General features: G+C 40.4%; 3 protein-coding genes across 3 annotated transcripts in view; all 3 read left to right on the forward strand.

Moving 5' to 3' along the window:
* The window catches only part of adgrg1 (adhesion G protein-coupled receptor G1), a 361,835-nt gene extending 345,450 nt beyond the window's left edge, over window positions 1-16,385 (forward strand). Inside the window, exon 15 of the mRNA XM_080767471.1 lies at window positions 16,316-16,385. The gene's annotated coding sequence lies outside the window, so the exon portion shown is untranslated. The remainder of the gene's footprint in view (window positions 1-16,315) is intronic.
* On the forward strand, window positions 1,930-4,684 carry LOC308321383 (chymotrypsin A-like; the record flags this gene model as incomplete). Its single annotated transcript, XM_080772244.1, has 7 exons — window positions 1,930-1,981; window positions 2,388-2,491; window positions 2,718-2,797; window positions 2,934-3,012; window positions 3,328-3,508; window positions 4,312-4,445; window positions 4,523-4,684. 7 exons carry the CDS (start codon window positions 1,930-1,932, stop codon window positions 4,682-4,684), a joined length of 792 nt encoding a protein of 263 aa, XP_080628370.1.
* Window positions 13,617-21,101, forward strand: atp6v0d1 (ATPase H+ transporting V0 subunit d1). The gene is made up of 8 exons (XM_080767503.1): window positions 13,617-13,803; window positions 14,676-14,847; window positions 15,224-15,402; window positions 17,112-17,191; window positions 17,330-17,407; window positions 17,724-17,900; window positions 18,709-18,786; window positions 19,132-21,101. The coding sequence occupies exons 1-8, from the start codon at window positions 13,677-13,679 to the stop codon at window positions 19,291-19,293; spliced, it is 1,053 nt and encodes a 350-aa protein (XP_080623629.1). The 5' UTR covers window positions 13,617-13,676; the 3' UTR covers window positions 19,294-21,101.
* Window positions 21,102-21,505: the final 404 nt, after the last annotated feature.

The following is a 21,505-nucleotide window of genomic DNA, read 5'->3' on the forward strand; positions in this document are numbered from 1 at the left end:
GCTTGCACCACTGCAACGAGACAACCGGTTCGAACTATCTTTTCACAGTAACTTTTTATCTGACTTCATGTCCTTTTATTATGTTATTTATTTGATGTTGTACAACAGTGATTTGGACACCTGGGGCCTGTTTCACGAAACTTGGATTAGAGATTAAGCCAGGATTTAACAGATATCCTGGTTTAATATATCCTGGATCAGCGATTAACCGGTTTCATGAAAGTTGGTTAATCTTGCCAGATTAATTTTGCCAGTTAACCTGGATATGTTTAGGCTTGATTCGGTTTCATGAAACCACTCGGTTTCATGTAACCACTTTTAATCTACCGTAGCTACTACAAAATATTTTGTACATTGGCCATGGTCCTTACAGAAATAATGCAATTAGTTTATTTATTTACTATTCTGTAAATGAGACTTCATAATGACAATGCATGGCTGACGTGCATGTAAAGCATTTCTGACTGCATATAGGACCTGGGAAATAAACATGTTACAGGAAGACCTTGAGTAGAACTGAAGAACCCTAGCCTCAGAAACCCAGGGAGAAAACCCAGTGACTTATGGCTTTAGCGTGTGGGCTAAATGGAAAATAAAAGAAGAAAATAATTGGAAAGGAAAGTCTGTAAACAAAGTACAAACTACTTATGCTCTTGTTATTTCCATCAAGGGCTTTTCTGGGAGGTTTTCCTTACTCCATTTTCGTCACTTAATTTTATTGTTTCATAATTAAATGGCGATTGAATTGCTTCAGAGTACAATTTATTCTCATGCAAAGAAGGACATAGTTTGTGCACTCTGCAGGGTGCAAAAAGAAAGTCTATGACATTAAAATGCTAACTTGCTAAGTCTTTAGTATTACACAATATAATAGCATCAATTTCATCAGAGTGGTCAATGCCCCTACGATCGGCTTTTGGATGAGGAATTTAACAACCAGTTTGGCACATGAGAAACTAACTTATGTAATTAGGAAGAAACCTGAGGTATTCTATAAGATATGGGAGAAGTTCTTGGACTTCATTAAGCGAGGTGATATTGAAGAGGCTTTGGATGTATAGTGGTTAACTGAGTAGTCAGCTGGGGGGTGGGGGTAGGGAACTGTGATGGACATTGTGAATCTGTTTGTTTAACTGTATGTAATGTGTTTTATTTTCGTTTTTCGTTTTATTTTTCGTTATTGTCAATTCATTTCGTGATAAGATTTTGTTTGTATTTGTGCTGCCAGAGGGATGTGGGGGGGAAAAGAATATATGTCAATTGTTGAAAATACTTATGTGTAATATAAAGAAAATGAATAAACATAAGTTAAAAAAAAAAAAAAATCATCAGAGTGCAACTTACAATATACTTAAAAACTCATTGCGTTTACTGTATGTAACTGTGAAATATAGAATTCACATGAAATATGAACAAGACCCCATGTAGTTCCTTCAGAGGAACAACTAACATGCAAGCTGTACAAACTCCCACCAAGAGATAAGAAGCCTATATGCAGACACGTGCAGACAGTGCCGTCTCCAGGCACTAATCAGCAGGGGGGCATACAGGGGGGTTGGGAGGGGGTCCTTTGGCACCTGACCTTTTTTGCCCTTTTCATGGCCTGTCCTGTGAGTGTGACCCTTGTAAATATTATAATTATATATTTTAATGTTTACATGGTAATGAGAATGTATTGCTTAATTTACTGTCCAGTGACATATGGTCCAAGTTATTGTGGAACATCTTGCTCCATTAGCACATCCAATGTACTACATTTCTGATGTGAAATGGCACACGGGACGCACACATGTGTCCAAAATCAGCATGTTGCCCTTTCCCGGGGTTTGGGCACCTGTCCCCTCAGTGCTCTCTGCACGGCCCTGCCTGCATGTGTTACAAAATAAAAGACCTTGGATGCAGTCAGCATGCTAGAGTCCAGTTGAAAACATGGCCTTCCTGTGGATGCTCTCTTGCCTTGCCTTTGTTGGCGCTGCCTATGGTAAGTAATGTGGTAGTGTGCTGAAGTTACACCTGTCTGGGTCACTATACAAATCACTGCCCACAAACCTTGTACAGAGCACATGTCTTTCTTATACGAACAAGAGGCCTGACATTTTTTTTCTTTTTAAATAACTTTTTATTTAAGTTTTACGTTTTCACATACATGCCACTGGGTGAAAATAAATATGAATATTTTATAATATTATACTATGGAGTATGGTAAATTAATATATTTGTCAGAATATGTGGTCGCATTACGAATCTAATAATAATAATAATAATAATAATAAGAAGAAGAAGTTTAGTTTTTAATTGTGTGTGTGTGTGTGTGTGTGTGTGTGTGTGTGTGTGTGTGTGTGTGTGTGTGTGTGTGTGTGTGTGTGTGTGCGTGTCCGTGTCCTCAGGCTGTGGCTCTCCTGCCATTACTCCAGTAATCACTGGGTACGCCCGTATTGTCAACGGTGAGGAGGCTGTGCCTCACTCATGGCCCTGGCAGGTCTCCCTGCAGGTAAATATGCAGCGACACCACCACCATTTATTTACACTGTCTCTCCAACTGTCTCCGTTATTATCTACACAATCCGTGTGTGTGTGTGTGTGTGTGTGTGTGTGTGTGTGTGTGTGTGTGTGTGTGTGTGTGTGTGTGTGTGTGTGTGTGTGTGTGTGTGTGTGTGTGTGTGTGTGTGTGTGTGTGTGTGTGTGCGCTGTTGCTGATAAATATAATCTGAATTCAGGATTATACTGGCTGGCACTTTTGTGGTGGATCCCTGATCAATGAGAACTGGGTTGTGACTGCTGCCCACTGCAATGTCCAGTAGGTACTGAGCTACAGCTCCCTCTGTATGTTCATTATGACTGCTAACAGACTTATTATTAGGTAATATGTATTTTGGCTAATTAACTAACTCATTAATAAGCACCCACCATTATTTAATTTGAAACCTTTTCAGAAATTCCCACCGTTTGATCCTGGGCGAGCATGACCGTTCTTCCAAAGCTGAGGACATCCAGACCATGAAGGTTGGAAAGGTACAGTATGGTGTGGGACACAACATGGAAAGGTACAGTATGGTGTGGGACACAACATGGAAAGGTACAGTATGGTGTGGGACACAACATGGAAAGGTACAGTATGGTGTGGGACACAACATGGAAAGGTACAGTATGGTGTGGGACACAACATTTTCTTACATCTATTATCAGGAATCAGGATACTGTGGTTTACATCTTTACACTCTTCTCCATTACCTGCTCAAAATATTTCTAATCTAAAATGGTCAAAAAAAGAAAAGAAAAAATGTGCACATCTCTCCCAACAGCTAATTTATGTAATTTCTCGGATAGGTCTTCATGCACCCCAACTACAACCAGTGGACCACCACCAATGACATCATGCTGATCAAGCTGCTCAGCCCTGCCAAGTTGAACACGCGTGTGTCTCCCGTGTGTGTGGCTGACACCAGTGACAACTTCCCTGCTGGCATGGAGTGTGTGACCTCTGGGTGGGGCCTGACCCGCCACAATGGTGAAGGACAGCTAGGAGCTTTCATCACTGACTGTGTGACTGACTGACTGACTGATTGACATTTTTATTTCACAGTATGCAGAACGTGGACGATCCATGATTAAGCATTACACTTACACAACACGGTCCACCCTTTTCAATTTATCAGAACATTTAGAGACGGGGTAAAAATGACAATGTACAGTATAGGGAGAAAGGGGGGGTGGGAGCTCAGACAAAATTTACAGAACTGCAGCTGTTCGTAGGTGCTCTTTGAGAGCGGTTTTGAAGGAGCCAAGGGATTCATGTTTCTTAATGGCTGTTGGTAGGGCGTTGGTAGGCCACATTTTAGTATAGCATATGGATCGAAATGAATTTAATCCCTTGTTTGAGCCGAATCTTATGGGTTGCATGTGGTTCAACAACTCCCTCTGGTGTTGTGAATGTGGACCGTTGACATTAAGGAAGTGTTTAGACAGGTACATGGGTATCTTGGTGGTGTAGCAAATGCTTTAGACCAGACGCATTGCAAGATGCTGTAGTCTGTCGACGACCCTAAGCCATTTTAACCTCTCAAAATGGGCAGGGGTGGGGGTGACCACAGTGACTGGACTAACGAAGAAAGGTTGTTTTAGAAAGTCCGCTGGAGAAGAAAAGTATTCCCCCATCGCACTCTAATTATACCCATAGTCACAATCAAGAATGATGTAGTTGTAGTCGAGCCCTTGGTGCAGTCTACCCTTCCCACAGCAGGAAAACATCTCACTGCCAATGGACCCAACAGACTATTCAATTAAACCTAACCTTTACTGTGTTTTCTGCAGCTCCTAGCACCCCTGCCCTGCTCCAGCAGGCTTCTCTCCCACTCATCACCAATGAGGATTGCCGTGAAATCTGGGGTGACAGAGTCAAACCCATGATGATCTGTGCTGGAGCTTCTGGAGCCTCTTCTTGCATGGTGAGTGACACAGAGAGAAAAACATCAACATTACATTTAGAACAGAAAAAAGAAAACACGACTGCTTGTTGTTTCAGGGTGACTCTGGTGGCCCCCTGGTCTGTGAGAAGGCTGGAGCCTGGACCCTGGTTGGTGTCGTCTCCTGGGGCAGTCCCACCTGCTCTCCCACCAAGCCCGGTGCGTACGCCCGCGTCACCGAGCTGCGTGCCTGGATGGACCAGACCATCGCTGCCAACTAAACCTGTCAGCATCGTCACTCTAGTTAGCATATAATCAATGAAACTACAATGAATTCCAATATGATTGACTTGATGTATTTGTCCTTATTGTGAAAGTTGTTTATAATAATAAAATCACGTACATCCTACAGGTCTAGTCCACTCCTACTATAAATGCGCCACGTCTCTGCGTGTGTGTCTGCATTCGTGTGTGTACAGTTGTAATGCACGTAACTCGAGAACCTTCTGCCCCACCGACTTCACATTCGACACACGCACCACAGGGAGTGCAGTGCCCAGTATCGAGTCGGTCGGACCCACGGTTCTCCAGAACCACCACAAAAAGGCTCGGCTCAGGCTCTGCCAGTGGGCCTAAACAGCCTAAGTCCCCTCACCTGTGCAATTCCCAGCCTCTGCCTCAGCCAAATGATTGCCATGGCAACCCCACACCTGCAAATTGATTACTTAACCAGTACACTTTTCAGTGTCAGTTTGCACTCTTCAGGCACAGGCAGACAGACAGTGGCAGACAGACAGATACAGAGATCTCCATATACAGTATGGGACTATGGGCACAAAAGGGACACAGACAGATAGTTAAAATGGGTGCTATGACAAGTTGACAATTTATTATTAGGTTCCCAAGTTACATTGTTCTCAAGTAGGCCGGTGGCCGACGGGCACGTACAAGTCTAGTAATACTAGCCTATGCAGCTTTTCTTTACCTGAGCAAAATACAAAATATGTGCGCACATGAAGGCACGCATGTGACATCATTGAAACGCTGTGGTACCAAAAAAAACCCACCATTACACCATTACATTGTGTGTGTGTGTGTGTGTGTGTGTGTGTGTGTGTGTGTGTGTGTGTGTGTGTGTGTGTGTGCGCGCGTGCATGTGACACTGCTCAACAGTGCCATCCAGCGGTATTGCGATGGTACTTCCATGCTCATACAGAGAGACAGACAGACCTACACAGAAACTCACGTAATGGAGTAGTTAGCACCACACAAAACGCCACATAATGGAGTGGTTAGCACCACTCAATAAATGCATAGCCTATTGCTTAAAATAAGCCGTCCAAAGGAATACATAAATGTTGGATTTGTGGTTTTATTCAGGTAATTACCGATAATCCTTCCTGTAGCATATTAGTATTAATGAGAAAAGCTGTGGTGGCAAAAGAAAAGGTTTCGCAGAAATCTGCCTCATATGGTGGCGCTATAACTTAAAAACAATTGAGGTGGAGATTATTCTATAAAACATAATTTAAAAATATATATGCAGATCTCCCACCACGTTCTTAACACTTAGGCCATGCTATCTTGCAACATTTCGTCTTTGAATTTCTGGTTGTCACAACCTCCAGTTCCACTGAAACTTGAAGAGGTGCTAGGTAGGCTAAGGCTGAGCAATTAATAAAAAAATATATTGAAACCTATATTTAGAACAATAACTTACTAAATCCTGCTCATGTAAGTTAAACAAATTATTGAGAAGCAGTTTTTCTCACACACATTTTATTTTATTTCTTATACTGTATGCATATAAAAAAATCAATTACTCTGATTAGAGATAGATAACCACTTAATTATATTTATTCGTTGTACAATGGTGGCATGAGAAAATAGCCATTATGTAGTCAATGCCAAAGTGCAATAACTATGCTTTTTTACACACCAACTTATTTGTGTATCCCAAAGGTCAAATTGTTGTCACAGTTGCATAATCATGAATCGTAATCGAGGCAAACGTTTGAAATAATGGTGATATTGACTTGAAGTCATATCGCCCAGCTCTAGTGTTAGGTACGTCGGTTGGTGCAGGACTGGCCGAGGCGGCGACAGGAGCAGAATGCATTGAAGAAACGGCAGTGGCAGGTGTCACAGGGGTTGCAGCAGGGCAGCTGGTGACCCAGACAGGATTGCTGGTGGGGGATACATCGACGAGGGGATTGGGAACGCATGGCCCGGCTCTGGTGCTGCATGGCATCATCCTGAGAGAAATCCTGCAATACAATAATAATACAAATGTGACCAGATTTGACTGAGAGCCTGCCATCGCGCAAACAAACATATCTCAATTTTCTCATAATCATTTAACTCAAGGAAATCCAGTATTTCTCTTATGTCATAATATTTAGATAAAACAAAAAGTGAACATCAATTTCAATTTCACCGAGTTCACAGAACAACTAGTATCTCTCTTCTTCTGGAGTTAAACCTGCCAGTCTCCAGTGCTAATAGAAATGTTCCTGACTAAATTTGCGTATAAAGTATAAAGTGTGTGGAATGAAAATGATTAATTGAAGTGTTGTTCTGTTGGTTCACCTAAGGAGAGAAACAGTGGGAGTGTTTGCAAAGCAACACAAAAGGCATCAGTCTGACCTCGTCGTAAGAACCTGGATCCATCATTAACTGCTCCTCCACAGACTCATCAGGGAAAAGGACGGGATCAGCTCTGGAGCGCTGGGTCGCTGAGGTAGAGACAACAACCCACATTAGAAACAACGCCTACTTGTTTGAATATCCCCATGCCTTCTTTTATATAATGACTGAAACTATAAAGGCCAAAAATTAAATTAAACTTAGTTATATAGACATTTTCAATACATAATGATGTTTCACAAAGTGCATATGAATTGATTCATATGAATCAATTTTAAACTCACTGTGGATATAATGCGTACAAAAAAATATTTAAAAAATCTTTTCTACTGCAGTGATTTTCCACTATATTAATTCACTTGATAGGGGTTTGTACTGTATTCTAAGGCAGTGGTTCCCAAAGTGGGGTCCGGGGACCCCCAGGGGTACCTGAGGGAGTTCCAGGGGGGACCCATCTATTTTGTTCATGTTCATAAAGTGCTAAAGTGTTTAAAGCAGTGGTTCCCAAACTTTTTCATGTCAAGGACCCCCAAATTGACACTACTTAGCCTGTGGACCCCCATTTGAAAAGATATGCCAGGGACCCCCATAAGAGAAGACGTACACATTTAGACGTCTACATTTAGACGTCTACATTTAGACGTCTGTATACATCAAATTAATTAATTAATCAAAATTGCGGCCTGTGCCCAGCACCATGCCAAAGCTTTTTCCTGCAGGAAACACTGCTTGTGGTTGTAAATATATTGTTATCCGTGTTGCGAGGATGAGGGGGTACCTGGAAAAATATCTACCCCAAAAGGGGTACCTGGTCCAAAAAGGTTTGGGAACACCTGTTCTAAGGGACCCTGACAGATTTCTAATGACTCTACAAATACACAAAATATCAAACATTTAGCTGGGGACCCACTGAAGGACCACTGGGTGTCATGAAGGGAGTTCCAACCGCTTCTCTAGCCTATGGCAGGCCAGTCTTGTGAATCTCAGAAGCAGGACAGGTATCATGAGAGAAGGAGGCACTGGAGCAGCTCAGACAATTTAGGCCCTTACTTTATTAACAGGGTGCAGGTAAAAGGTGACAACGTTTCGATGTTTCAGTTACATCTTCGTCAGGTCATGGACCACTGGGTGTCTTCAGGCACCTATTGGCATGATGGAGACTGAACACATCCTGTGTTTTTAAAAGCAGGAGAGTGGTCATTCCTGGTCAGTTTTATTTGCTGTTATTGAGATGGTAAGAAAGCTGAGGGGAATAGGCATAGAGGAGCACTTTGCAAATTGGTTTAAATTACAGAATTAGTATTATTAAAACCATTGGTAAAGTATGCACTATAACCACTCTAGTATACGGTCTCCATGTCCCATTGCAGTTTATAGTTTATTTGCTTTTATTGTACGATGGTAGGAAAACTTATAGAAGAATCTGTGGAGCCGTGAGGCGTGCGGTGTTAGCCTCGCATATAGCTACTGTATTTTGCGATGCAAATTGCCCCAGGCAGATTGGTCCACCGTGAATCAATAGCCAGACAATCACACTGTGTGGACTGGATCATCCGCGCAGTGTGATATCGTCTGGCTACGCGAGGCTACAGTACGTGCCCTGTAGGCCAGCAGTATGCAATCAATGCTGCGGTGTCAAGCTGTGCTTAAAACTAAAGTTTGTTTTCGGTATTATTATGTCCATGGCTGCCTCCTGTACTATGCCTACAAACACCCCTGACCAAATAATGTATAATGTATACATTATACATATGTATACTGTATAAATAGATTAAATTGTCATTTATAACATTTATAACAAAACTGGGTGATATATTCGCACATAATTCTATTGCTTTAAATTAACACATACCTTTGTATGAAATATGTTATACAATCCCAAATCTTACTTTGTCAACTGACCTATATCTGAGAAAAAGGATGGCTCAGTCCTTCTCACGCTGGTCTGACTGTCATCAAGGTGGATGTTGCTGTGAACCAGTCCAAATGACTGCTGGAAGAGGCTGAGGACCCAGCAGCACATCATCACAGTGTTGACCATCATTGCCCAATTTGCCCCAGATCTTCACAATAAAATACTGCAGTTTTAGGCAAAACAATAAAGAAAGAAAAGCTCCTGCAAACAAAGTTGAATAAGTAATTAAAATTCAGCTGTAATTCTGATGTACTGTATAGTATGTTGGATTTTCTTAGTTGAAACCTTATATACTTCATCATACGACAAATTGTGAAAATAGATGATCTACAAGCTCGCAATGCTATTCTATTTTCGCTCCTTTTTTTTGGCAATCTTTTACAAATTCTGACAAATTTTAACAATTTTGCCAAAATAGGCCAAATCAACCTAAATTAAATAAATCTATTGAACAAAGGAAGTTTTATTGAATTCAGTCTGACCAGAAGCAGGGATAAAACATTACAAAGTGGAAGGAAAGAGGGAGAAAAAGAGAGATGGTAATATACAGTAATTCTAAATTATACTGTAGATTATAAATAAAGTATGGATTAGCTCATGCTGTAACTAGAGAAAGCCACAGAAAAGAAAGGGGAGTGTACTGCAGTAGCTCACCTATAGCTGGGTTTCCTTGTGGTTAAGTGTGATCCTCTCTGGTTTGGCGCTCATGGGGCCATCTTTATAACTGTCTCTAGAGGGAGGTGAGAGCCACATGACCACCAATGATGACACAATGGTTGTCATTAACTTCCGCCAAATTTGCCAAGTCCTAGACAGTTTAAGCACAATTAAGCTACTCCCTTTCCTACGCTGTAACCTTGGTTATAATGAAAGTGCATACATGTGCATTGGTTTCTTGCCCCCAGCATTATGTTCGATGTTGTGGTACTCACCTCATCCATTGTCGTCATCAATGTGGGGACCACTCATCCTTCTATCGATGGGCTGATTAACGTGCTGCCTTGTTTTCGACAGGCATGACTCAATTGAGAACATTAAAGGACGACTCAGTAAATTGTACAAGTATAGTATAGTTGAAAGCATCGATGCTCCACATTTGCCAGGCGGTTAAGGTTCATGGTGTTTGTTCTGTATTATGTCTCGTATACAGGTATAAGAGAAAACATATTTTGTTCTGGTTCCTCAGATATTGTAGCAGCATCAATAATAATAATAATAATAATAATAATAATAATAATAATAATAATAATAATAATAACAATAACAATAACAATAATGACAAATGAAATCTGCCACAACAAAAGCTCCTTTAGCAAAACATATCTCAATTTTCTCATAATCATTTAACTCAAGGAAATCCAGTATTTCTCTTATGTCATAATATTTAGATAAAACAAAAAGTGAACATCGATTTCAATTTCACCGAGTTCACAGAACAACTAGTATCTCTCTTCTTCTGGAGTTAAACCTGCCAGTCTCCAGTGCTAATGGTAATGTTCCTGACTAAATTTGCGCACAGAGAGATTGTTGAATCTGTGTGTGTGTGAGTGTGTGTGTGTGTGTGTGTGTGTGTGTGTGTGTGTGTGTGTGTGTGTGTGTGTGTGTGTGTGTGTGTGTGTGTGTGTGTGTGTGTGTGTGTGTGTGTGTGTGTGTGTGTGTGTGTAGTACAAAACAACAACCACAACAGCAATACGTCACGTTATTGTATGAAATCATGCCCAATGAACAAACAGCGGTGTCCCTTATGAAACCTAAATGACTGCTTTACCTCTATGGTACAACAAATAATACATTTCCTTAATAATATGCATTTGTGATACAATTGACTAACATCCACAGAGCACTTTAGACAAATCAAATCAAATCTAGATCAGGTCAAAACAAGGGCATGCCATACACACATGAACACAATCATTCAACAGCCTGAAAGCCTGTCCATGGAGCTAGCTGTGTTCAGGAAATTGTGCTTAATTGTGTTGCCAGTGGTTTAGCCTGTTGTGCTTAGACATTGTTTATTCCTTTGTCTGAGTTCTGTCATAAACAGTAGCATAAAAGCGGTTAATTTGTCCTAGATGCATTGCTTTATCATTCTGTTTTCTCCACAGAATTGAAAAATTGAATTGTATTGTCAAAGTGTCAAATCAGAACAAGTTGCCTCAAGAGGAGAGACCAGAGCAAGCATTGTTTTTGCGAGAGTGGCAACGAAAAACTGGAAGAAATGACCAAGGCCAGGGTTAGTGCTGGGCAGCCATCTACCTCAACAGTGTCGGATTCAAGCCAACAATTATAGTAGTAGTTGAATGACTGTGTTGTGTTGTGTTGTGGGTGTCGTGGGTGTCGACTTGCCTCAGGCTCCGGTTGATCAGATTGGGATGTTTTGGAGCTTGATTGTTTTAGCATCAAAATACACTTTGAATATACAAAAGCTGTAAAATTATGTAATTGTAGTGGCGTAGAAGTGTATCAAATTGTACTGTGCATTGTAAGCACTATATAGTAAATGTACTATAGTGAACCTGAACTTGGAGTGACGTCAGAACAAGTGTCAATCACAGACCGATGGCCGTCACCTGAGTGTGAGACGTGTGTCACGCTGATCACTCACGGCTGGACATATGAGTCACATGATTTTTTTGAGGAAGGTGAAACTATAAAACTGTTTTGCTGAGTACGATACGTTTTGAAAATTTGTACCTTTATTGAGTATTTTTCTTTTTCTGTACTTTTACTTTGTTACATTTACAAGCATTCTGTGAGTTTTATTATTGTATTGGCATATGAATGAATTAAATAAAGCAGTATCATGTAATGCTAGTGGGAAGTTCTGCCTCTGTAATGCCCACAGTTGAAACATTCTGTAGGGCGGGCTCTTTACATCTCATACCTGAGACAAGGTTTATTACAGTACTTTGCACCACTGAGCAGTCAATGACTGCATGACGTGCAGAGGGACATGGGTTGATATTAATGGTCTTAACTGAAAATGTACTGTATACATCACAGCTTATTGGAGAGCAGATCAGACCTGTGCGGACTTGGTGTAAAGAAAAGTTATCCATAGTGTACAAATTTGCGACGCCAGTGACTTTACGAAAACATGGGTCATTCTTCCTGTTTCCCCAGCTAGTGTGCAGACTTTCTTTTTTCTCTCTGAACTCAGCCCAGCACTTGGTTTGTGTGTGCGTGCTTTATTGTTATTTTCTGTTGCTTAGTTTTTAACCTTTTAACTTTGTAAAGAGACTTAGAAAGAGTACTGAGAAAAACAATCTAGCCATAGATTGCATAGGCTGACAGGTTTTCAATCTAATCTTAAATATACCGAGTGTGTCTGCTTCACAGACTGAAACTGGGAGAAAGTTCTGTCCTGTTCTAACCTTTATTGGAACATCAAGCATTTTTGCATACTTGGAACGCACTGGTGTTCTAGCAGGTTTATAAGGCTTGATAGGTTCTTTAAGATACAATAGGTCCATGAGCTTTGTAGGTGAGGAGGAGAATTTTAAATTCTATTCTGTATTTAACCAGGAGCGGAAGTCAGTGCAGAGAGGACAGTGGAGGACAGATACTGATCTTTTTTTCTTTTAAACTTAGAATACAGGTAGCCAATTATTTTTAACACCCTTTTCCTCCCCAACGGGCAGCTTTGTCCAAGGAAACTGGTCAGTGAGGACGGGATGCGCATACACCGTAGACAAGTGTGGCAGCTGAAGCAGGCCAGATTTGTTCAGGGAGACTGCAAGTCTCTGGACACGCACACACACACACCCACACACACACACACACACACACACACACACACACACACACACACACACACACACACACACACACACACACACACACACGACTAAATTATTTTCGCTCCTATGACACCAAAATGTGGAACGCCCTACCAACAGTCATTAAGACATGCAAATCCCTTGACTCCTTCAAAACCACTCTCAAAGGGAAGGACACCTACGGACGGCTGCAATTCGAAACTGGCCCCCGTAAAATCTTAATCCCCCCCCACCGCTCCCCCTTTTCCCCCTTTTCCCCCCTCACTGTATATGTTTCTTTTCCTTTTTTACCTCCTTTATGATGAATTCCTGTTCTGTTCTTTGACTATATAGAAGTGTCTATTTGTACGTCTCTAAATGTTTTGATGAATTGAACATGGTGGACCCTCTTGTAAACAAGTGTAATGCTTAATTGGGTCGTCCACTCACAGTTAACAGTTTTTGTATTGAGTTTGTGTTTGAAATGTAGGCTACTGTAATTCTGCAAACTGTTAATACATATTTCAATCAATCAATCAAACACACACTCCTGTTTTTATATTCTCACATTAAAACCTGCCATTCATTTAAAAATAGTTAAATAGTTAATTGTCCTTCATAATAGATTTCGCTGCCATGTTTTAATCAAAGGTTCATAATTACCAAAGCAAAAACAACTATTTATAAATAAATATCCGTCACATGATGGGTCACATGATTTTGCCAGCTGATCGTTGCGTTCAGAGTCGGTATTACACCGACGTTGGTGACATAATGAAAAGCGTGTCTCCAGAGGTCACTATGCACAAGTAGGCTTTCCACTTCGGAGAGCCACAGTGACATGATGTTGAGTTACTGAATTCGATAGGTCACCCATTTCACTGTATCAGCGGCTCTCTTCCCTACTGTCACGAATAACATCCGTGTGTTGTATTTTCCACAACCCCATTCAAAATGCCTTTTTCGGAGTTGTATTTTAACGTCGACAACGGCTATTTGGAGGGTCTGGTCAGGGGGTTTAAAGCCGGAATCCTTTCTCAGGCAGATTATTTAAATCTGGTCCAATGTGAAACGCTGGAAGGTGAGTGTAGCAGATGGCTAACAGCTCTGGTCCATGGCGTAAGCTAACGGCTAACTCTTAAGCTAAAGCAATTTAGGTCGATCGTTAGCTGGCGTTATGCTGTCCCCTGTTAATGACATGTTATGTGTTATATTTGTATGGGGTGTGTATGTATTTAGTCAGCACTTTTTCACGTTTACGTTGTATTGTACCGTAGTTGTTTGACCTAATGTGACCACCACTATACTAAACGAGGGTCTAAACAAGCATCCTGGGTGTAAGCATATAGCTCCATATGGGGCCATAATAGCCCAGACATTTAGATTCTCGTACGATAATCTAAATGTTTGGGCTAGGGCCATAAGTACAAAACATTGTAGAGTAAGCACAGTTCAAGAAAGCACAGGTCAATACTAGCCGCAATTTGCGGCTAGTATATTAAAAATGGGATGAATCTAGAGTTGCAATACCCTCCATTGACTCCCCACTCATCCAATTTGCTTTTGTGATCTGCTTGTATTAAACGACGTTAAACTCACCAACATTGCAGCTGTAGGGAAAGCTTGAATTATCCTCTTTCAATCCAAGCTTTTGTTTCATAAAAATCCACCATAGACATGTTATGAGCTACTTTCTGTCAAGAAATTCTCTGCAGGTGATTCATTATTTTTCTAAGTATTGAAGTTTGGAAGCACTCGTTTTCATTAACGGGTCGCGCTGCTGCATTTAATATGTGCAAATGCGAAACAGGTGGTACACAGGTTCGTTCATTGACTTCGACGAGTGCTTCCAAACTCCTCATAAAACCAAAATTCGTGTTTTTCTTCCATTCATCATCTTATGTTTGATTGTGCGGTACGCCGGTACCCTCTTATGTTTCTGACCCCCCACAGACCTAAAGCTCCACTTGCAGAGCACGGACTATGGCAGCTTCCTGGCCAATGAAGCCTCTCCTCTAACGGTGTCTGTTATTGACGACAAACTGAAAGAGAAGATGGTGGTGGAGTTTCGCCATATGAGGAACCAATCTTATGAGCCACTGGCTAGCTTCATGGACTTCATCACGTAAGCTCTGAATGATCATACGACATTCTTCATATTGGGAGGCAACCTACTGTGTGCCACGCCTTTTGCCAAAGGATATTGATTCCACTATATTCTTTGAATGGGTGAATAGTAGTACATATGACTTCATAAATGCAAGTTAATTCCTGGGTATTTGAATGATGGTAAAGCACTCATCAAATTCTACTTCTTTACACATTGCAAAACCAGAATGATAGCTGAAGCATGCTTTGGTCTAACATTAAATTCCACCAGAAGAAACATTGTGGCTTACAGTATTGTCCCACTCTGTGACTCTGTTGGAGCGCGTACCTATCTTTCTTCCTCTCCGTGTTTTGCCTTACATATCCTCTTTCTCTCTCCTTCCTGACCACAGATACAGCTACATGATTGATAATGTCATACTGCTGATCACAGGCACGCTGCACCAGCGGGCCATTTCTGAGCTGGTGCCCAAGTGCCATCCACTGGGCAGTTTTGAACAGATGGAGGCAGTCAACATCGCTCAGACGCCAGCTGAGCTGTACAACGCCATCCTGGTAGACACACCTCTGGGTAAGGACACGCACGCACGCACCAATGTTCTTGGCTAAAACATTTCTCCTCTGAATGGAGTTGGTTATAATACTATATAGACTATAGGTCTGAGCCAAATGCTTGGGAGCTCTGTATGGCATTCTTGTACCTACAGTACCTGCACAAGCATCAGTCAGTGTTACATATTTTATTTGTTCCTATAAAATACCTGATTGCATATCGATGCGTCCAAATGATCATAATGCTCTACAGTCCCATGGCTAAACATGCATTCATGCAGAAAAATCGTCCGGTCACTAAATAAGCCATGGAGACAAGTGTCTGCAAAGCGCCATTTGCACTTGGGTAGTTAACAGAGGAGCTTAACATGTTTGTGTGGCTTTTTGTAATTATCAACATACTGTTCAATGTTGCGATGTCCACAATTCAATCAGTACCTCATTCTTTGTATTTTGCATTTTTGACACTTGTAATGAGTAGATGTGATTGCTTGGAATTCATGCTTTGTACATAACTAGAAGAGCTGACTTACTGTTGATCCTTTGGTTTGGTATCTGCAACTCTCTACTAAAGAGAATTTTCTGGCTATTGGTATTGGTATGGCTATTCATACATAGTCCTTAAGCCAGACAACTCTTCCACAATATTCAAATGCTACTCACAACGTTAATGTGTGACATCTGTTTGTCATTTCCGTGCAAGACAAACTATTTTTGAATACAAATTTCTACTAAGCAGTTGGCTAGATGGGCTTCAACAAATTTAGTTCCAGTAGCCATTTATGCGACTGCAAATGTGACACTGAAGTTAAGCTCTTTTCATCGCTTCCCCGTAGGCGTGAACGGAGCGTATGTACGGTACACCTCCGTCCTATTGAGTGCTTACGAACTGATCAGGGACCCTATAGGGAAGCGATGAAAAGAGCTTAAAGGGACACTTCACCCTTTTTGCAAAAAAATATATGTTAATGACGTTTAGAAGCGTTAGAACACTTTCCTGGGGGTCTTTATGTGTGTAATATGTGGTTTAAGATATTTTAGATTGTAGCAGTGAGCCTGTTGTCTCTGATGTCATGGACACTGGGCTCACTTCCTTCCTGGACTACATGTTGTCTCAGTAAGACAGCTCTCCCCCCTATCCACAAGGAGCAGTACACCAAAGAATTATGGGAATTGTAGTCCAGGAAGGTAGTGAGACCAGTGTCCATGACATCAGAGACAAAAGGCTCACTGCTACAATCTAAAATATCTAAAACCACATATTACACACATAAATACCCTCAGGAAAGTGATCTAAAGCTTCTAAACGTCATTAACATATATTTTTTTGCAAAAAGGGTGAAGTGTCCCTTTAACCGAGGGTCCAGAAAGGGGCTAGGGGATGCTTTTTTCAGATGTTCCGATGTACAGTGATTTAGTGACTGTTAGATGGAAGTGTTTGTATTTGTATATCATTTGTGTGAGCCAACGGTCTGTATTGAGAGACTAATTAATCCAGTACCTGTCCTAATGGAGCACTCTGCAGTATTTCTCTCTGTTTATTTTGTTCTAGTGATTTTCTTTGCACAGCTTTGTGTGTCCCTGGGTCTGTCTGTCCAGCGTGAAAATAGTGTTTGTTCACCACTGTTGCACAGCCTAACACACAGACACACACAGACCAGGGAGGAGGGCTAGTACAGTACAGTACAGCACCACTCACTTCATTTTTCCCCCCTTTTTCACTTTCAGCTGCCTTCTTCCAGGACTGTATATCTGAACAGGACTTGGATGAGATGAACATTGAAATTATCCGTAACACACTTTACAAGGTGCCAGAGCATCCCTCACTAACATATACAGTTCATGACGCTAAAGTATCATTTATACAATGTATGATTTATATCAGTGAAATTGAAATAATTGGTTGTGAAACCCAATTTTTGTTTTTATGCTCTTGTGATTGTCAGGCTTATCTGGAGGCGTTTTACAATTTCTGCTACAACTTGGGAGGAACAACGGGTGATACCATGTGCCCTATTCTCGAGGTAAGTTTGTTGTTTCCCACAGATGATTGGTGATTGCTAGGCTGACAACTAAAGTTATTATAGTTTGGCATTTCTCATTAGTTTGTATTAGTTTGGTGACGCATTCCTGAATGCAACAATGCGTAAAATCAATCTTGCATAGCTTGAAAGTGTTCTTGTGCTTGCGTGGAGTATGTTTCAGGCTTGTTTGTAATGTACCGGTATGTAATCTTGACATTTAACAGTCTACTGCTTTCAGTGTAAGTCAGTCAAAAAAATACCAAAATTGGTCATATTTGAGTCATATTTGTCCCCTTTTCTATTTCCTTTGCTGCAGTTTGAGGCAGACAGAAGGGCCTTCATCATCACCATTAACTCATTCGGTACGGAGCTTTCCAAGGAGGACCGGGCCAAGCTGTTCCCCCACTGTGGCAAGTTGTACCCTGAGGGTCTGGCACAGCTAGCCCGCGCTGATGACTATGAGCAGGTCAAAGCTGTGGCAGACTACTACCCTGTAAGTGGGAACTAATTTACTAATTTACTATACAAACTTGGTTGCAAAAAATATGTATATCTTCTTTTTTTTAAACGTTGGGTCTCTTCTTTTCGGCATACATTCAAAACTGCATTTTTGAATAATTTCACAATTTGAAACCTAGTCTTTTAGTTTTAGAACCACAAAATGTAAATATCCTTTGTATTGCAGTTTAAAGTAATTACAATGTACTTTCAAGATAATAATGTAGGCCTAATTAATGATTATGTATTTAGTATAATTGTTTATATTTTAACAAATAACTATTGCTTTTGTTTATAATGAGCCCAAACATTGTAGGCTGTAGTAGGGTGTGAGACATGTAGATGGAAAACAAAGGTACTGGGTCGCAGATCACAGAGTAGCAAGAGTAAATTTCAATTATAAAAAAAAAAAATGAGACAATGACTGGCCAGGTGTGTCCCTATGTATGCTTGGAGTATGAACAGTGAGCAGCCGCGCACACACACACACACACACACACACACAGGCAATGCACCGCTCAGTTCGCACAGGGGTGATTTTTACGTGTAATCTTATTTAAATAAACTCACCGAAAATAGGGCACAAGGTAAGAATTTAAATCTTTTACATTCTTTCCAGTACCTCTGTTTGTCACGATTTTATTTTGAGTGTATATCGCACCAGAAGTAGCACGGTGGTCAGAACTGTAGTATACAGTGTCTTCCAATCTAGAAACTTGACCAGTGTTGATATAATATCAGGGGGGGGGGGGCTACTTGCATAAGGGATCTTTTAACGCTTTTATTTCCCTGCTGTTTGTCAGGAATACAAGCTGCTGTTTGAAGGTGCTGGCAGCAACCCAGGAGACAAAACACTGGAAGACCGATTCTTTGAACATGAAGTAAGCAACACACACAGAAATACAAATATAGTAGTCTCAGGGTAAAGCCACTCCTTTGAGGGGATATAGTTTGTTATCTTGTTTTTGGGTTTTGGGGATGGACTTTCAGTTCAGCAGCACAATTCCTTCATTTATCCAGCTGTTTATTTACCATAAATCTCAGGATTAAGGAATATAGCCTGACTTTCAAAGGCACGAGGTAAATGCACGTATGTCTAATAAAATGAAACCTACAAGTGGTTACTGCCATTTTGTTAATCCGATACCATGTGTGTTACTGTCAAACTGTTATTTTTGGGGGTTTTATTTTCTAGTTTGTTAATTTGATACTATGTGTCATGGCAGGTGAAGCTGAACAAGCTGGCGTTCTTGAACCAGTTCCACTTCAGCGTGTTCTATGCCTACGTCAAGCTAAAGGAACAGGAATGTCGCAATATTGTCTGGATCGCTGAGTGCATCGCTCAGAGGCACCGTGCCAAGATTGACAACTACATACCCATCTTCTAATCTGCCTCCTCACACCACACACAGTAAAATTCTCCATGTTAATTTGACCACATAACTCTATTCTGGGCATGTCATTAAGGGGCGAAAATGGCCTAGTCAGTGCACACTCCCGTGGGACCCCAGTCAACAAAATATATGGGTTTAAGAGTTTACAAGTGGGAATTTTACTGTACACCCATACACCATACAGATATAATTTTACATTCTGATCTCTTAACTCTCTTTCACACACACGCACATTTTCTGTGCACTATTCAGCTCTGCTCAACATCTCTTGAACCCCCAAATGCTAGGCCCTCATCTCAACCCTCAGTCCACACCGGAGTTTCAGATGGCTTGGAACACTGGTGTGAATTGTATCCAAAGGTTGTTTCTAAATGCCTTCTCTTCTTCACTCTTGGATGTGAATTAGTAATCTAATTCTCACTTTCAGTAATGCCGTTGGCTTGTGTTAGGGCAGTCACTTACTACAGTACATATACTTTGATCCATGATATCGTGGTGATTGGCTCTTAATCTTATGTCCTAAATTATAAATAATACATTAAAAAAAAAAATCAGCTGTATTTGTACAGCAATTATCAAAACAGTTTAAAAGTGCTGCACAGTTATCTAAAAATAATGAAAAGTTAATAGGTTAATGCTGCCAGAAGAAAAATACTGATACTACAACAGGCATCTGCCAAGTGCTTTTACTGCTACTGTTGGGTGATGAGTCTACTATCTACTATACCAGGTCCTATTGTGATTTTCTAATTACCAGGGTAGACAAACAAAAAGGTTAATTTCACTCCTTGCTACCTGTCCAAATTCTTTGTGAAAGGATTGATAAGACGTTGGAGAACTTAAGAGAAACTTATCGCTGTTGAGGTTAAAACATTCCTTTGTTGATCTTTATGCCCATTGCAGTTGTAAAGAGTCCATATCATAAATGTAAACGTGTATGGAAAAAGTCACAAATGTGTATTTTGTTTTGCTTGGAGTTTATTTATTTTTTATTCTGTTAGTTGGTTCTGGCAGCATGTGGGACATTATCGCTGTTGGGTGGAAACCTTGTAGCCTATGTCCAAAACTTACTTTTCAGGAAATGGCAAAAAATAACCTGTGTTCCAATGAATCTAGTGTAGTTATTTAGTCACAAGCTTGTGTTAATACATTTCATTGGTTCATTATTTATAAAACCCACAAGAAAGACTTAACGCTCAACCTGGCGTAATGGCGTTTCTGTTTTGGGGCTTCGAGCTTCTACATTGGCTACTTTGCGATATACTGTTGTATGACAAAATATAAAATGACCATTAGAAAATAATTATAAATGCAGATAGGGTTTCTGCTCGACAGCGATGACATGTTTTGTGTAGTTGATTGGAAGGAGTGTTGGATATGTCATTTCATGTATTCTTCCCAGAATTCAAGACTTGAAAATGTGTGAATTTAATCAGTAATTTTCTCATTTTCTGTTTGTGGTATACGAATACAGTGCATAAAATGTAGTTTACAAATCTTAAATGGAGCTCCAAATAATCCCCATAGTCTGTGTTCTTTGACATTGTGTGTGAATTACAAGTCTATAAATGACTGGACTACGAGCAGGATATACGAATTATACGTCCAGGGAAGTAACAGAGTTGTATATGGAAAACAATATGTAATGTTAAAACTATAAAGTGATATATTTAAAGATGACTATATGATTTCTTTTCTTTTGTGCTGTAAAAAAAAATCATTTATCGGTTGTCTTGTTATGAGTTGTCCTGTCCTTGTGAAGTCTATTATAAATGTCATGAATAAACATGAAACCTCTACGATTGTTGACTGTTCCTTTTAGTTACATTGATTTGCACCGTCAACTCACAGTTAACAGTCTTTGTATTGAGTTTGTGCTTGAAATGTACTGTAATTCTACAAACTGTTAATAAATATTTCAATCAATCAATCAAAAAACACCGAACCACTTTAAAAATAAAAATAAATCATAAATCACATCTCACCCTGCAACTAGCCTGCAACCAATGTGCATCAACCATGACACCCAACCCCCAATTTGCTCTTTTGAAAGGTTGGTCTGGACAGGTGGCTGCAGTATGTGGACTGGTTACACATTACATCTCTACTGAGAAAGGCAAAAAATATATAGCTTAACAGTGCCTCCTACTGGTTAAAAGCATTAAAGCATACAGCCTATAGTTGGAAAATAGAAAAACTAATCGAA

Source organism: Protomyctophum bolini (assembly GCF_963924005.1).
Source record: "Protomyctophum bolini genome assembly, chromosome: 1".
Taxonomy (NCBI): Eukaryota; Metazoa; Chordata; class Actinopteri; order Myctophiformes; family Myctophidae; genus Protomyctophum; species Protomyctophum bolini.